The 15323-nt window shown below is 41.1% G+C and overlaps 1 protein-coding gene across 2 annotated transcripts in view; it reads right to left on the bottom strand.

Annotated features, from left to right (window-relative positions):
* The window catches only part of LOC121521960 (protein eva-1 homolog A), a 142059-nt gene that overhangs the window by 8588 nt on the left and 118148 nt on the right, over positions 1 to 15323 (bottom strand). For both annotated transcript variants that reach the window (XM_041806178.1, XM_041806179.1), the window contains one exon: positions 183 to 317. In XM_041806178.1, the coding sequence (XP_041662112.1) occupies positions 183 to 317 (135 nt within the window). The remainder of the gene's footprint in view (positions 1 to 182; positions 318 to 15323) is intronic.

Below are 15323 nucleotides of genomic sequence, written 5' to 3'. Positions count from 1 at the left end.
CTACATATGGAAACAGTTGAACTCATGTGACTTTAAATATACACACATATATGCCCTGACTTTAGGCCTGACTTACTGTTTCTCCTGATGCCTGGGAGGCCTCGGGACTGCTCAGTGTTAACTGCACTTCATGGGAGGCAGGAGAGTGAAAAAGCGTATGTGTTTGCTGTCGTTTGGCTCACCTGGAACAGAGTCAGGGCTTTTGACGGAGCTCCCCTCAGGAGGGCTGTCTCCCACTATGTTGGGGTCATGGGCGCTGGGTGGAGGGGAGAACACCGGCGGTCTGGGTCCCTGCTCCTGGAGCAATTTCTTTGGGACTTCAAAGAAGAAGAAAAGGGGGAGGAAAAGAGGGGAAGAGGGGGGAAGGAATCAAAGAGAGACATACATAAGAATTAGATGATATGAAACTTAAGGTGTAGATCATTTCTGTTTTACTCCTGCATAGAGGCAGACATATTTGAATTATAGTACTGAATAATAATAAGTAATATCTGTCTTTAGTCTCTATACTTTACAGGCAGTTTTTTTCTTTTCTTTCATTCTAGTCATTTCAAATTAGACTCATCTTATAGCTAATTGTAACTGTTCTGGTGTCTCTTTTATTGATGAGATGTGTTTACTGTTTTTGCACTGCTACGGTGGCTGTAATTTTAAAAGCATCATGTTTTTTGTGCTAATTGAGAAATAAAGTTGTAAATCCCAAATATTATCCAGGTATTACCACACTGCAGCACACACTGTATCAGCTTCAGTGCTTGTATTTATTTGCCGTGTTGTTTCTTCTCTGTTTTTGTTCTACTCCACTTGTAAAAAAATATGAATGGATTTCTAGCTGATAAAGAAATTCTTTGTTCTCATACAGTGCCTATAAAAAGTATTCATGCTCTTAGATGTTTTATGATTGACTTTATAACTCAATCATGTTCAATATAATTTGGCTGTTTGACAAAAAAAATGTTTAATGTGAAAGCGAAAACAGAGTTCTAGTAAGTAATGTAAATCATACTAAAGTATGTAACGTATAATAAGTGACAGCATAATATTCATCCCCTTAAAGTCGGTATTTAGTAGATGCACCTTTGGCTGTCATCACAGCACTGAGTCTGTCTGTGCAAATTCTCTACTGGAATGAGGTCTGGGCTTTAACTCAGCCACTCCCCTTGTTGTTTTCAACAATTTCTGTGTAGCTTTCGCTGTGTGCTTTGAGTCATTGTCTTGCTGGAAAATAAATCTTCTCCAAAGCTGTAGTTCTCTTTCAGACTGAATAAAATTATCCTCCAGGATTTTTCCTATATTTTGCCACATTCATGTTATCTTCTACCTTTACAAGCCTTCCAGAGTTGGCTGCTGAGAAGCATACCCACAGCATTATGCTGCTACCACTGTGCTGGTTGGGGGATGGTGTGTTTGTGGTGATGTGCAGTGTTTGCTGTCCGCCAAACATATCGTCTTGTCTGATGGCCAAAAACAACCATTTTGATCTCCTCAGACCAAAGAACCCTCTCCCACTTCTCCGTGGAGTCTCCGACACGCCTTCTGGCGAATTATAGTGGAGATAACCAGAGTTTTCTTCAACAGTGGCTTTCTCTTTGCCACTCTTCCATAAAGCTTTGACTGGTGAAGAGCAAGGGTAACCGTTTTTATAGCCAGAGTCTCTCCTATCTCAGCTGTTGAAGCTTGTAACCCCTTTAGATTAGTCATAGGTGACTTGGTGGTCTCTCTTACTAGTTTCTTCTTACACGGTCACTCAGTTTGTGAGGACAGCCTGATCCAGGCAGATTCACACATGTGCCATATTCTTTCCATTTCTTGATGATGGATTAAACTTAACTCCAGTGGATGTTCATTGCCTAGGCTATGTTTTTGGATCTACTATCCCCTGACTTATACATTCCTTCACCTTTTCTCTGAGTTGCCTGGAGTGTTCTTTTGTCTTCATGGTGTAATGGTAGCCAGTAATACTGCTCAACCAGTGACTACGCCTTCCAGACACAGGTATCTTTATACTACAATCACATGAGACACATTCACTGCACTCAGGTGATCCCTTTTCACAAATTGTGAGACTACTCGCACCAGTTGGCTGGCTCTGTTGAATTAGTTCAGTCACTTTAAAGGGAATCAATATTTATGCAGTCACCTATTTTACCTTACATCTTTTTCTTTAATTAACATTACTTTGTAGAAATCAATTTTCACTTTTTGGTACATTTCTGTCAAAAAGCCGAATTATATTGACCATGATTGATTCATAAAATCAGTTAAAGGGAAAAAAACATCCAAGGGGGTGATTCCTGTTTATAGGCACTGTAGCAATTGCAGGAGATTTAAATAAAACAGGGTATTCAAGGCAAAATAAGTTCATTTTATTAAAGCCAATAATGTTGACATAAAATACAAGCTGCATGAATCTTGTAGTTTGTGAAGATTTCGATCATAATTGCCTAATATCTACTGATAACTTGTGTTAAAAAGGAGTAGAAGAAGGAAACAGAGGCAGTTAAACTATCATCACTTCCTGTTCAATGACACTGAAAATTAAGGATTACAAAAGGCTTGCAAAAATAAGTGGTTGCAACATAATGAAATATGTCCTCTGTCCAAGTGACTCAAATATCCCTCATCCGTACCATTTTTATTGTACTGTGAGGCATCGATACATCCTTTATGAAAGCACATTCATGTAGAGGAAGTCACCATATAAACCTAATTTTGCTGAATTTACTGCTAAACACCACAGCTCCTCATCAAAAATCCAAATTAGAGGCTTCATTATGAAAAAAACATTTTTCCATGCAAAATTATTGGCTAACATCTGATCATTTCCCCATTTAGATAATTATAACAGTTTTCCTAAGGCTATATTCTGGGACTTGGGCTGAAACTTGCAATTTATTTCCATCCTGTTGCAGTTTCTCAAAGCCAGAGACATGATTATGTAAAACCAGCAGTCCAAAACCCAAACCAAAAGTTTCCTGTATAGATCATTGAGAAAATATAAATAAATAAGAGGATGGAACAAATTGATTTATGGCATTTTTGCTTGAGAAATAACTTCAACATTTAATTAGTTGTTAAGAAAGTTGCAATTTAGTAATTGTTGACTGATTGATGGTTTTAACTCCACTTTTATTAATATTCTAGAGGAAACATTTCCCACAGTAATATAATAACTCATTTTTTATATTCATTCATGTATTTTATATCATCTGTGTCTTATTGATTTGATTTTAATTTGTTGAAGGAATTCAACCCCTAAAGGAGCATCCCCTTTCTCCTTTAGTCCCGAACATCTCAAAGCATTTAATACAAGCTTAAATGGGCCTGGTGAAAACCTAAGGCCAGTGTTATAATGTGATGGGATTTCATGGAGCGGTGTATGAACCAGACAGTTGTAAACAGGCGTGATTCACACACTCCTCCTGACCTTGCACTCTGATTCCCGAAAGTTATGCCGCCCCCCTCTTCACCCCTTCACATCCCCCAACCTCACAGTGTCCTGTGAGTCAGGGGGGAGTCTGCACTCTTTCCCCCCCACTCACAAACCCACAGTGCAGTGGGCTACACATTCCTGCCCGCTCACATGTGGTTTTTGGAGGCCGGGCCACGCTCCGGTCACTGCGTGTGTCTGCTCCGTCAGATCAGACATGATTTAAAGCTCTACACATGACCGTCTGTCTGTCCGTCTATTGGCCACTCTTACGTTTCCATTGCTCTGCACAAACACATCAGCGGGGACCAATAATGGTCGGCGTGGTTCTGCTGACATCAGTGCTCACTAATAGTAAAACTATGACATGTGATTCTGGTAAAAATGGATAGTTTGTTTAAGGGCCGATGAATAAACACGCTGATCAAATTTCCAGAAACGGATTTTGGCAGAATTCCAAAAGTCAATCAAAGAGCAGGAAGCAGACCTCACAACGCTGCACTCCACTGAGGACTATTAATGACCTGGATCTATTACAACAAGTTTCCTATTGTAAGCAATGATTAAAAGACTGAGTATGAACATTTAACTGATGGAGGTACTTTAGACTGCCTGATGAAATACAATATTTCCCTTTATGAGACTGACGGTACAGATAGAAATCATGCAGTGATGAAAGAAAATGCTGCTAACAAGTCAGCCCTCTTCAAAAAGCATGACGTATAAATGGGAATAAAATGGATCTTGCAAATGATATCCTGAACTGTCATCTTCCAACAAGGCTAGTTAGCTGCTAGACCGCCCTGAAAGACAATAACCCAAGCTGGAGACATATCTGCTAATATGTTAATTGTTAATTATCAGCTTTGAGTTTTCATGAATTGAATTCTTAAGGGGGGCATCAACTTTTAAAGTGATTATCCAAACCTCCAATTTCCATTAAACTCTGTGATCATTACTCAATGACTTCATTTTTCCACCCCTGTACTTTAGTGAGCTTCATAAAAAACATATAAAAAGCCACAGGCACTTTTAGAATTGCAACTTCATCTACATGGAAATAGAATATGGACAAAAGTATTTAACCACACCTATTAATTATCGAATTTAAGTGTTTCAATCAGACCTGTTGCCACAGGTGTCAAACATCAAGCACCGAGCCATGTCTCTATTTGCAAACACTTGAGATTTGAAAATAATGTCATTGCAGTCCCTGTTGGTCTAAGGGTCATGCAGCCAGATACTTTGTCCTTAAGTGTAGTTACCTCTAGTTCTAAATCTGTTGTGCCAAAAAAGAAAAAAAAAGATAAAATACATTAGCAGTGGATGAACTTTGTAGTATGATTAGCGATAGGGTAGCTAAGCCAAGTTTTGTTCATCCATGCAATGTATCAATGTTAACATTTGCATTGAACATTCTGTAAATGACTACTTGAACTGGACTAACTACAGAAAACCAGCATGTCAGGGCACTGTTGCAAAGTTTAACACACGAAAGAAATGCAAACACATGTTTACCTGAAAACTCTTGTTAAGGTTCGAGTGTTTCTGTAGAGCACATCTATAACACATAGCAACATGAGCACTTAACTCAAAAACTGTTTATGAAAAGTCAAATACTTGTACTTTCAAATTCAAATATTTTTGTCTACTTTCAATCAACCAAAGAGAAAGAGCCATGCTCAGCAGATGTTGCTTGGCTGTGGCAGATGTTTGTGGGGCTATCTTACTGCAGAGCTTACTGAGACTCTCAGACTTCAACCAACTCCTCTGAAACTGGTTTCAGACTTTGAGTTTGATGCCAGTCTATTAGAGGTAGCAAATGATTTCTGATCTGGACTGCATGTATTGTGTTCATATGGTGTCAGGTAAGCAGCCAGCTGTAGAAACATATTACCTCACATCTGTGTAACAGCAACACCTCATGTGGCAAACCGCACCAATCTGTCTTTTAAATAGGATAAAAAAACCAAGAATGTGAAACCCCCTTTTTCCGGAGGTCTGGTTGGCACAAAGTAAATAAACACAGCTCCCGACATGTGGAGGCGGGAAAGGCTGAGAAATTAAGAATTTCTCTGCCTTTCTCCCCACGTCCTTCCTCATTAGACTGACACACTAATCACAGATCTTAAAACTCCCCCACTGCCACCGTCCCCACACCACGCCCTGATTACAGCCTTCTGATTGGCTCTAATTGGCTGCACATGTGGCCCAGGGTCACAGCTGAGAGATGCTGTGATGTGATACACATGCACACTCTTTTAACACACATTTATTAAAATTAAGGAGCTTATAATTAAGATGCACCCACACATGCTTACTTATTGATACGTGCACATACATAGAGCACATGCATGTGCTGACTGGGGCATGTGCATGAATAAACAGTGCAACATGCTTTATAAACATCACAATATCTATTCTTCAAAAAATCTAATGCTATATAGGCCATAAAGTATGAATGCTCTTTGAAAAGGCCAAAAGACTTCAATTAAACACAATTTTAAGTAATTTTTACTAATCAGAGTCCTCAAATCAAAACAGTGTATGCAGCGGAGGTTGGTAGAGCTTTTGTAGCAAATCTCTCTGCTTGTCTTGGAAATGTCTAGTGGGGCCACACTGTTGGGAGCTGGTAGATGGAGTTATGCATTACTTGGGGCATTTCTGCAACAGACAGTGCGGCTGATGGTAGAGAAAAACTCTGAACAAGACACACAAGTGAGACGAGAGTACTTCTGGTGGTGCTGCTCTGTTGCAACCAGGGCTACCTCATGCTTTTGACTCAGTTTTCAAGTGATTTTAAGGGATTTCAGCGTATTTTTTAAGATTTTAACTACCCAACATGTGCTTTTTTACTTTGATATGATGCTTGTTTCTTATCAGCAACAGAAAGGTAGGTTCTTCTTCTCATTATCTCTAAATAAACAAGCTAGTTTAACCATTTTGACATTTTGATCTCTTTTTCTCGGGACTATGAAGATCTGTATACTTTTGTCCAAATAGTGTATGTTGTTAATGATCTGTATTCATGTATCATATTGATTTTGTAACTGCAGGACAGAGTCCAAAACAAAGTTCCCTATGGGGATATTCAAGTATATCTTATCCAATCTGATCTCCACTGTATTTGCTGCACCATGACATGCAATGCCAGCAATGCCCACACTAACTAAGCCTGTTTGTATCTTTGTTTTTGCTTTTGCAGGTCTGGAGATAAAAGGTAAGTTTTGATCTTGAGGGGAAAAATGGATAATAAATGTCTGCTTATGGCTTCCATACATATGCAGCTGTCATTGTCCATTTCTCCTGTCTTGTTTTTCTTCTGTCCTTCATTTTTGACATGAGGGTACTGTACAGTAAACTAGCTGCTGCTGCTTTTCTAAAAATAATCACCAAAAAGCAGCAACTTCTCGAAGCAAACGGCCACAAACCGCAGTTCAAGAGCCAAGCAGTAAAACGTGAACCAGTAAAAGAGAGAAAAAGGAGTGCAAGGGAGAGAAACCCGAGCACATAAATCACACTGTACAGCCTGGGTTATGATGGCGTGGTCATATAAACGCATTGCAAATGAATCCTTATAGTTCTAAACATAACTCTCCCAAACTGGACCGTCTCCAGCTCTGTACCTCTCTAAGCTCTGGACCGCCACGGGGAGCGAAGATACGAGGCGGGAAAGAGTGCCCATAACAATGCCTGTGTTTACACTGGCAGAGCCCTGCTTTGTTTTCACTGCGGGCCACAGTGTGTCTATGTGTGCGTTTGGTTCATGTGCTGACCAATGCAGTTGGGACAAAGCTCTCTGTAAGCCAGAGCGGATATAATGAAATATTAAACCACACTAAATCTGAGATGAGATCAGAGCTGGGCCAGCAATTTGACCAGATTTTAACCTTTAGAAGTTTATACAGGGGGCTCGTGGGGGGTAAATAATTTGGAGATTGTTTAGTTGTTTTAAAGCTTGGTCTGCTTTAGCTCTCCAAAATCTGTCTGTAAGACGACAGTTTAATCTACAGTATGACTTTCCTGTGGTGCACTCTAAGCTGTTTTAATGCGGCGAACCTCTTCTAAATGATACTCCATCCAGGGTGAAGCCAAAGTCAAGTATTATGTGCAACTTGACCCAAGTCTGTTTCAGTGGATATTTACTGTGTAATCATGAAACTGTATGACGAAACTATGAAGAACTTTAAATTGAGTCTTTAACAGGATACGGGAAATGTCTGCATCTAATTTAAGATCTGAATCTCAGTTTCAAGTCAGATGTTCAACTGGAAAATGGTGCATGTAGCTAAAGCATTAATTGCTTCAGCAAGATTACAGAACATGTAGTGTGTTAAGCCTGGTCCACATTTGAAGGTTTTTTTAAATCTTAAATTCATAATAAACGACAATCAGTCAACAATTATTAAAATTAGTGAATTGCAACGACATTAATTTTTTAATGCTAACCCCTTCTTTTTCAAACATAAGCAGTCATCACATGGTAATAGAGACAGCCCTTTGTACTGGTAGCTATTTGGTTAAGTTGACAAATAGCTACATTTAAAGTTGCATTACATAGCCAGTTTGAATCTGCAGCTGGTGAATCTTAGGATAAGTCGGGTCAATTACAATTAAACTACATGGATCTTTTGTTGACCAGGGAAAGAAGAGGACATTTGAAGGAGACTTGAACAGACTTTGATGTATCCCTCTTAAAATGTGCCCTCCAAAGTAGGGGCAAATTCCCCAACTTGATCTCACACTTCATCGTCCCCTTCAACACAGTAAGCTAATAAAGCGTCTTCCTGCAGCCACAGTGATGTAAATACGTCCACCATTGCTTCTTAACTCACAGACAGCTTAGTGGAACAGGTGTGGTACGAGACTTCTGCTCCCAATACAGTCTGGCTGCAGACCGTTCATCTCTGCAACCACTCTCACAGACCATTCAACTGAGGAGCTGCTTATATCAGAACAGAAATACACATGAAAAATTTCAAAATGAAATTGGATTAAACTTCTGTTTAAGGTCAGGGTAAGGGTAAAGGTAACAAATAAGAAAGCTGACCAGCTCTGTGAGCTGCATAAGCTAAGTAAATAACAGAGCAACGTAGCTAAAGAAGCTACGTAGTTATTGTAGCTAAAGTAGCTACACAGTTATTGTAATTAAAGTAGCTGCATCCCTTACATAGCTATAGCTAGGCCCACAAAGCAGCTAAGTAAGCTACATATCTACTTAGCTGCTATGTAGCAAACATAGCTAAATCTAAGCTGAAAAGGCAGTTATGCAATCTATGTTGATACATTATCTATGTTCCTCGCTGTAGCAACATTTGCTGAAGCTCATGTTTCTAAAGCTAACTTAGCTACTTCTCTTATGTAGTAACGTCAGTTATATATATAGCATAGCTATGTTAGCTTTAACTTAATCTAACACAGTGAGCCACCATTCGTTTAACTACTTCTCAAACAGCTCTATACATAATTTAATCCAAGATTAGACCCCTGACCTTTTATCTTTATTTTATTTATTAATGCTCACTGTGGTTAATTAATGAATGCAACTGACAAACTTTGTTTATGAACAAAGTTGATCTTTTTTATCTTAAACTGCATATATATTCTTTTGGTGAATTATGCAACTTCTTTCCTGAGATATGCAGCGTCTCAGATGAACGGTCTGTGAGAGTGGCAGTCAGAGACTATTGGTCTACAGCTAGACCCCTCTCAAGGCTTCTGCAGTGAGCACTTTCATATCAGCTTCATTTTTTTAACACAGGATGGAGCTGCATTGTTTTGCCTTCTTCATGAGTCAAATCACTCCCCAATTGGCTATTATTTCATGTCACATGACAGCCCACAGAGCACGGGCTGGCTGTCCTCTGGGTTACCCCCTCCTCAAAAGCAAATCGTCCTTGCAAATATTGAAGATGTTTGATATTTATGGTCTTCAGTAAGTGTGCCTCAAAGCAGATCTGATGAACAAAAACCATCAAAAAACATGACTTTGTTGTGTTTCGCCAAAGGTGGGAATCAGGCCTGAACTGACTTTTGTATGTTGTAGTGTGCATCCTGCTTCAGGTGGTAATTTTCAGCTAAAAGCACATTTTTAGCATTTATGAAAAAGAAGATTTTAAAGGCTCACTGAAACACTGCTGGTGTCTCTGCATGTGTGTAACAAATCTGAGCAAAGCGTCTGGTTTCAATCAGCGCACAGCAAGAGCCTTCTTAATCTACAACATTAAAGCCCTGTCTGAGACCCACTTGATACATACACAAAAGGCAGCACTCAAAACTCAACATTTATGGACTCTCTTAGACTGCAGAAGAAGCATTTTATTCCTTTTTAGCTCTTACTCAGACGTCACACAGACATGCAGATAGACATCTGCCTGCTTGCATTCACAACAACATCCATCCACCCACACGCGCACATACACATTTTTCACTTAGCTAATGGCATTCCTGCAGAATAACATGCAAGGTGAATAGGGCAGGAGCTGAAGGTGTTGAGATTGCATTCCTCCTCTCCCTCCCTTCTGCTTTTTTTCCTCCCTGCGACCCCCAGCGTTACACTCTAACAGCAACCAGCTGACAGCAAATGATTGAGAACCAGCGGGTGTCTGAAAGTTTGTGCACCTTTGACAAACTGAGAGATAGACAAACGTGTTTTGTGTGGAAGCCGAAGTACAAAAAGTAAGTGTGAAGGGAATTTTTGTCATGTTTATCTTCTTCCAATGATACACAACCCCTACCTCTGAGAAAAATTACTGGTTGCTGAAGTGTCTACATACTTGCTCTAGCATTTGTGTGTGCCACAGGTCATGATTAACTCAATAACTCATGTCTGTGTATACACAATGGACCTGGTTTGAGGTTTGGTAATGTGAACTCTATTAGGGGGCTGGTGGTCTGAGCTTAGGGCTTTTCCTGATTCTGTTCCATTTTTATGTCAGAGTGCAACCAAAACCTTCTCTACTGCTTTAAAAGGTTTCAACTATAAAAGCTACTATAACTTCCACAATGCAGATTTCGAAAAACACAGAACAGCTTTAAAGCATATTCCGTTAAGGACACATTATGTCTTCTTACTGGTTCTTTACAGTAATGTGGTCTCGACGACAGGCCGTTGCCTTGAGTGCCATGCATTCAAGGGGACTCACTGTGAACCCTGACTGGCTACTTCCCTGCCCTGCTTGACTCAGCCCCCCTTCGTCTCTTCAGTTAAAGCCCAGGAGACACTTGGTGTTTGTTGCAGTGAAAAGGTGTCCCATATCCGGGCGCGGTTGCATTCACATCTCATCCGAACCGAGCCAGAGTCCACTTGAATCACGCTTGAAGTGCACTCGGATTCGGGACCGGGCCCCTAATGTGAAAGCACCCTTCTGACTCTGCTCCTTCAGACTTTAGATGGAGACTCTGAATCCAGGACTGCCCCCTGTCTCTGTGAGCTTTAAACTTTATGCTGTCAGTACTTTCAGGACTTGAAAGTACCTCAAGACTGTTTTTCCAGGTGAAATGATTGGCACAGCAGTATCCTGTACTGCTCTGGCCTCCTGATGGATGGCCATTGTTCCGGTATGTGCCAGGCCAATGCGCCATCTCTCCTGAAGTCTGGACCAGCCCAACAGGTCCTGGGCATCCAGTATGCACCTGCTGGTTTAATAACCTTCGCAAATCCAGATTATTGTTTCTTACAATTAATGCCCTCTAATTTCCCCGTGTGTAGAGCACTTTCAGCCTAAATGGATGGGATGATGACAAAATACTAGAAGTGGTATTCTTTGGGGTTTCAAAAGCACAAAGAGCATAACAAAATCTGACCAAGTGTACTTGCTTGTGTAACAGATTTAAAGGAACATTTAATAATTCAAAAGTTGAAATTATAAAATGATTAAACTGTCTCTTAACTGCCATGTGTCTTACAAAGGCACTTAATCTAATCTACAGCTACTGACGGAAGTCTGTCCATGCTGAAAAGTTCAAAACAATGGATGTTTGTAACTATATGAATGAGACGCACATGCAGATCAAAAAAAAGTTATGAGAACCACACTTCCAATCCTGGAGATGGTGGAAAACTTGGGCTGATTGCTTAATCAAATCATCAGGCTCAAGTTATTCAGTCAGCATGGCTTGTCGGATGAAAAAGAGCCGGTGGTTGGCAGGAGCTTCTGTGTGCCAAAGAGGGCTGCATTCATGCAGTATTCTTTAATTCAACACAGATTTGAACTTCGCTGTGACGTTCTCGAGACATAGCTGCATGGTGACAAAGTCTGAAAACATCCAGAGGTTTTTGAGGGCTGGGAGTAAATTCCAGGATGGAGAAAGAGCGAGCTCAACCCCCATCCTGCCTCGCTGAGACCCCTGCCCTACATTCAGCTGTAGGATTTTTCCCCCATTTACTTTAATGGATAACACACATCCCTCTGCTGACGACACACACTGATGCCACAGCGTGAGGCCTAAACGCAATCACTCTCGCTCCACCACAGACATCAGCTATTACTTCAAAATCCCAGCTGGTTTGGCTATTTACACTCAACACATGTGCGCACACACAGTTGGTGTCATTAACAGAGATGCAGAGACGGGAATAGGCGCTCCGTTGACAGCGTGGGGTCACAACAACCAGTGGTGGAGCTACAACTCAGACCCCACACGTGCTGGAGTCAAAATAATGTCGTTTTCAGTACAGAAAAGATCGGCAAACTTCAGTTTGAGAACAGCATCTATTTGATCCGAGATGGGACTCAAAGGTGCCTAGTGGGGTTGAGGTCTGTGCGGGACGGTCAAATTCTTCCACACAACCCATCGAACCATGTCTTTACAGTCCTTACTTTGTACACTGGGGTACAGTCATGTTGGAATAGAAAAGGGCCTTCCCCAAACTGTTGCCACAAATTTGGAAGCATAGCATTGTCCAAAATGTCCTGGTATGCTGAAGCATTAAGACTGGCCTTCAATGGAGATAAGGGGCCAAGCCAGCCCTGAAAGACAGACCCATTATTTCAATATCTATGTATTCAAGAGGATTCAAATTACAATAAAAATAGTTAACATTTTGACTGGGCTGTGTCTTCAACTAGTAAGCACAGCATCTTTTTTACACAAGAAGGTTTGTCCTTATCTTTAGAACTTGTGGAAGACTCGATTAATAAAAATCAATACATACATGAAAAGAATCACTGAAAATATGAGGCTCATCTGGGTTTAATATGCAGTAAGATTCATGCCCTTTTAACTGAATAAGTCCTTACTGTATTATAAATTTTCATTGGCTATGCTGACCTCTGAACCTGCTTAACTAAATGCTGCCTTCACAGAGCTCTGATGTTTGTTTTTAACATCTTTATTGGCTGGATGTGGGAGAGGCGGGTCCACTGTCAGAGTCAGCACAGCCTCATCATTATCTGATGTTCCACTGGGTCAACAAGGATGTGACCAACGCTGAATCATCAAACCATGCTGCCCGCCTAAACTCACTCCTCCATATCAGAGTTATGAGGTAATGGGACGCTGAGTTTTGATTGGTTCAGAGAGCTGCTGAGGTTGTCAAATGACTTGTGAAAACAGATATTGTCATTTGTTGTCACTGATGTAAAGCGGAGGGAGGACAGATAGTGTAGAGATGCAATCATGACAGAAATAAAAGCAGCAGGATTCAACAAGCATGCTCTGACACAAGGCCGGGCTGAGCCAAACAATGGGGCTATTTTTAGCAGACGGCAACAACTGCTCATATATGGCAGTTAATAAAATCAACACTTGGCCACAATGAAGTCCTCTGAGGCCAGAGGAATGAAGTGAATTCAGTGGAGGATAAACTAGGATTGGCTAAATGTAGCCTACTTCTTCTTAATCATCCTAGTATGTCACAGTGCACTCACAATGCTCTCTTATCTTTTACATTGTGTTGCAGATTCAGGAGCTGACATCAATGTCAAAAGATGCTTGATTAGATTCATTCATTCAGAGACAAAAACGTAGAGCAAGGTTCACTCAGACCTCTGTGAAGTCGATGTAAAATGCTGTCCTGAAATTTTCCAGATATTTTCAGGGCAAATATAAATGCAAATGACTTTTTATGACTGCCTGATATAGTTCAGTCATTTGATTTCACATATGCAGCTCTCACAGAAAATATTGGGACATTTTCAGAGTGAGGGGTGTGTGTGAAAGGGGCTTTAAACATTCAATTATGAAAGCATAGAAACACATCATGCCATCAGTGAGCGACTGGTCTGTCATACAGTACTTTGAAGAACTTTTAGGCATGTTCTAGCCAAAAACTGAGGCAGAAGTAAGGAGGAGATGTGCTACCTGAGGGCACCATTGGGCAGGAAGGAGTAGTGATACAACCCCGGTTGTGCTCTGGATGTCCTTGCATATTACCAGAGGCATGGGAAAATAATCTGTTTAAAAAAAATAACAAAGTCCACACTTTTAGGCCACAGTAAGGGGTGGATGTGGCGAGTAGCAGAGCTTAGGGTACTGTTCCAGCGGTTAGTAGGGTTGCAGTGAGCCCCTGGTCGGGCTGTAGATGTCCCAAGGGGCTGAAAACCACCAGTGGTCTTGGGGCGTATTACCAGGGGTGAAAAGGCCCAAACAAAGAGATGCTGTCAAGCTTGACCTTGGCTGCTAATCAATGTGTGACATCTGATGGGACTTTTCCATTACATGGCACGGCACGGCTTGACTCGGCACAGTTTGACTAGGCACGGCAGCCCAGCGCAGCAGGGGGCTTGCTTTTCTACCACAATCGAGCTAACTGTTTGAGGGCACATCTAGAGCTGATGACACAGTGTTTCGAGCCCTCCTCGATCTCTCTACACTTTCTGGTCTGAATGACTTCACATCATTTTAAAGCCAAAAATTAAACTACGACAGCTCTGCAAGTTGCTCTTTCTCCCTTTTCTTCTCTCTTTTGTCCGCGATCAGTAAACAAACAATAGCTCACACTAATCATCAAAGGAGAGAGTTTTCCTGTGTTTAAGTTAAAGAACAGTCTCATTATTATTTGTGGGTCTCTAAAGAGCAGAAAATGAACAAAATCATAATTTTGGATAGCGCCAGTTCATAAATTAGGATGGACTCCATCATGGATGAAATGTTACGAACATCTCCTGCATTTTATTTTTTAAAAGTCTAGAATTTATTTGTATATAAGAGGGGGAAAGGCTCGAACTTTTGTTATTAGTAGGTGCAGAAAAGGTGTATTCCTGAATCTGCGCCTGGTCCTTCCTGATCTCACCCATCAGAGAGAGAAGCCGTGCGTGTATTGGACCATACTACGCACAAAAATCTCAAATCATGTGTGTTTTGGTCTTGTGTCATAAATATTTAAGTCATACAGTGAACGCTGACACCGCTGTAACAGAGTTATGGACAGCTGGAGCAGAGGCAGGGATAAACGTTTCTCCCCGTCTCCCCATGGGGTGAAAATTGATCATGGAGGGGTTATCAGTAGCCAAGCAAATTGGACTCCGAGAAGTGCTTCCACGTCAGCGCAGCGCGCTTGGAGGGGCTTGGCGTGGCTCGGCATGGCTCGGCATGGCCAAACTGTTGATGGAAATACTAATCAGCACGGCTTGGTTTGGCTTGCCGCGGCCAAAAGCCATAGTGGAAAAGCCCCATGAGAGTAAGTACAACACAAACAAGGATCTAGACAGGAGGGAACAACAATAACAAGTGCCAAAAACTGCCTCAAGTCCAATCAGACACAGGTGCTGCCATGCATGGGGATGAGCCTTCATCACTGGACAAAACTGTATCAATTTTGGGATAATGGTCGCATCTATGGCAAGAGTGTTCCTGACTGGTATGGCATAAAACCAGGATGGACACTTTCTTGAAGCTCTGTTTAAGCATTGCAAAGTGGATCAGAACATTTGGTGAGACCGTGGACCTA

The sequence above is a fragment of the Cheilinus undulatus genome, linkage group 14, assembly GCF_018320785.1.
Source record: "Cheilinus undulatus linkage group 14, ASM1832078v1, whole genome shotgun sequence".
NCBI lineage: Eukaryota > Metazoa > Chordata > Actinopteri > Labriformes > Labridae > Cheilinus > Cheilinus undulatus.
Note: the sequence above shows the minus strand (reverse complement) of the source record. Positions and strands in the feature narration are given on the sequence as shown.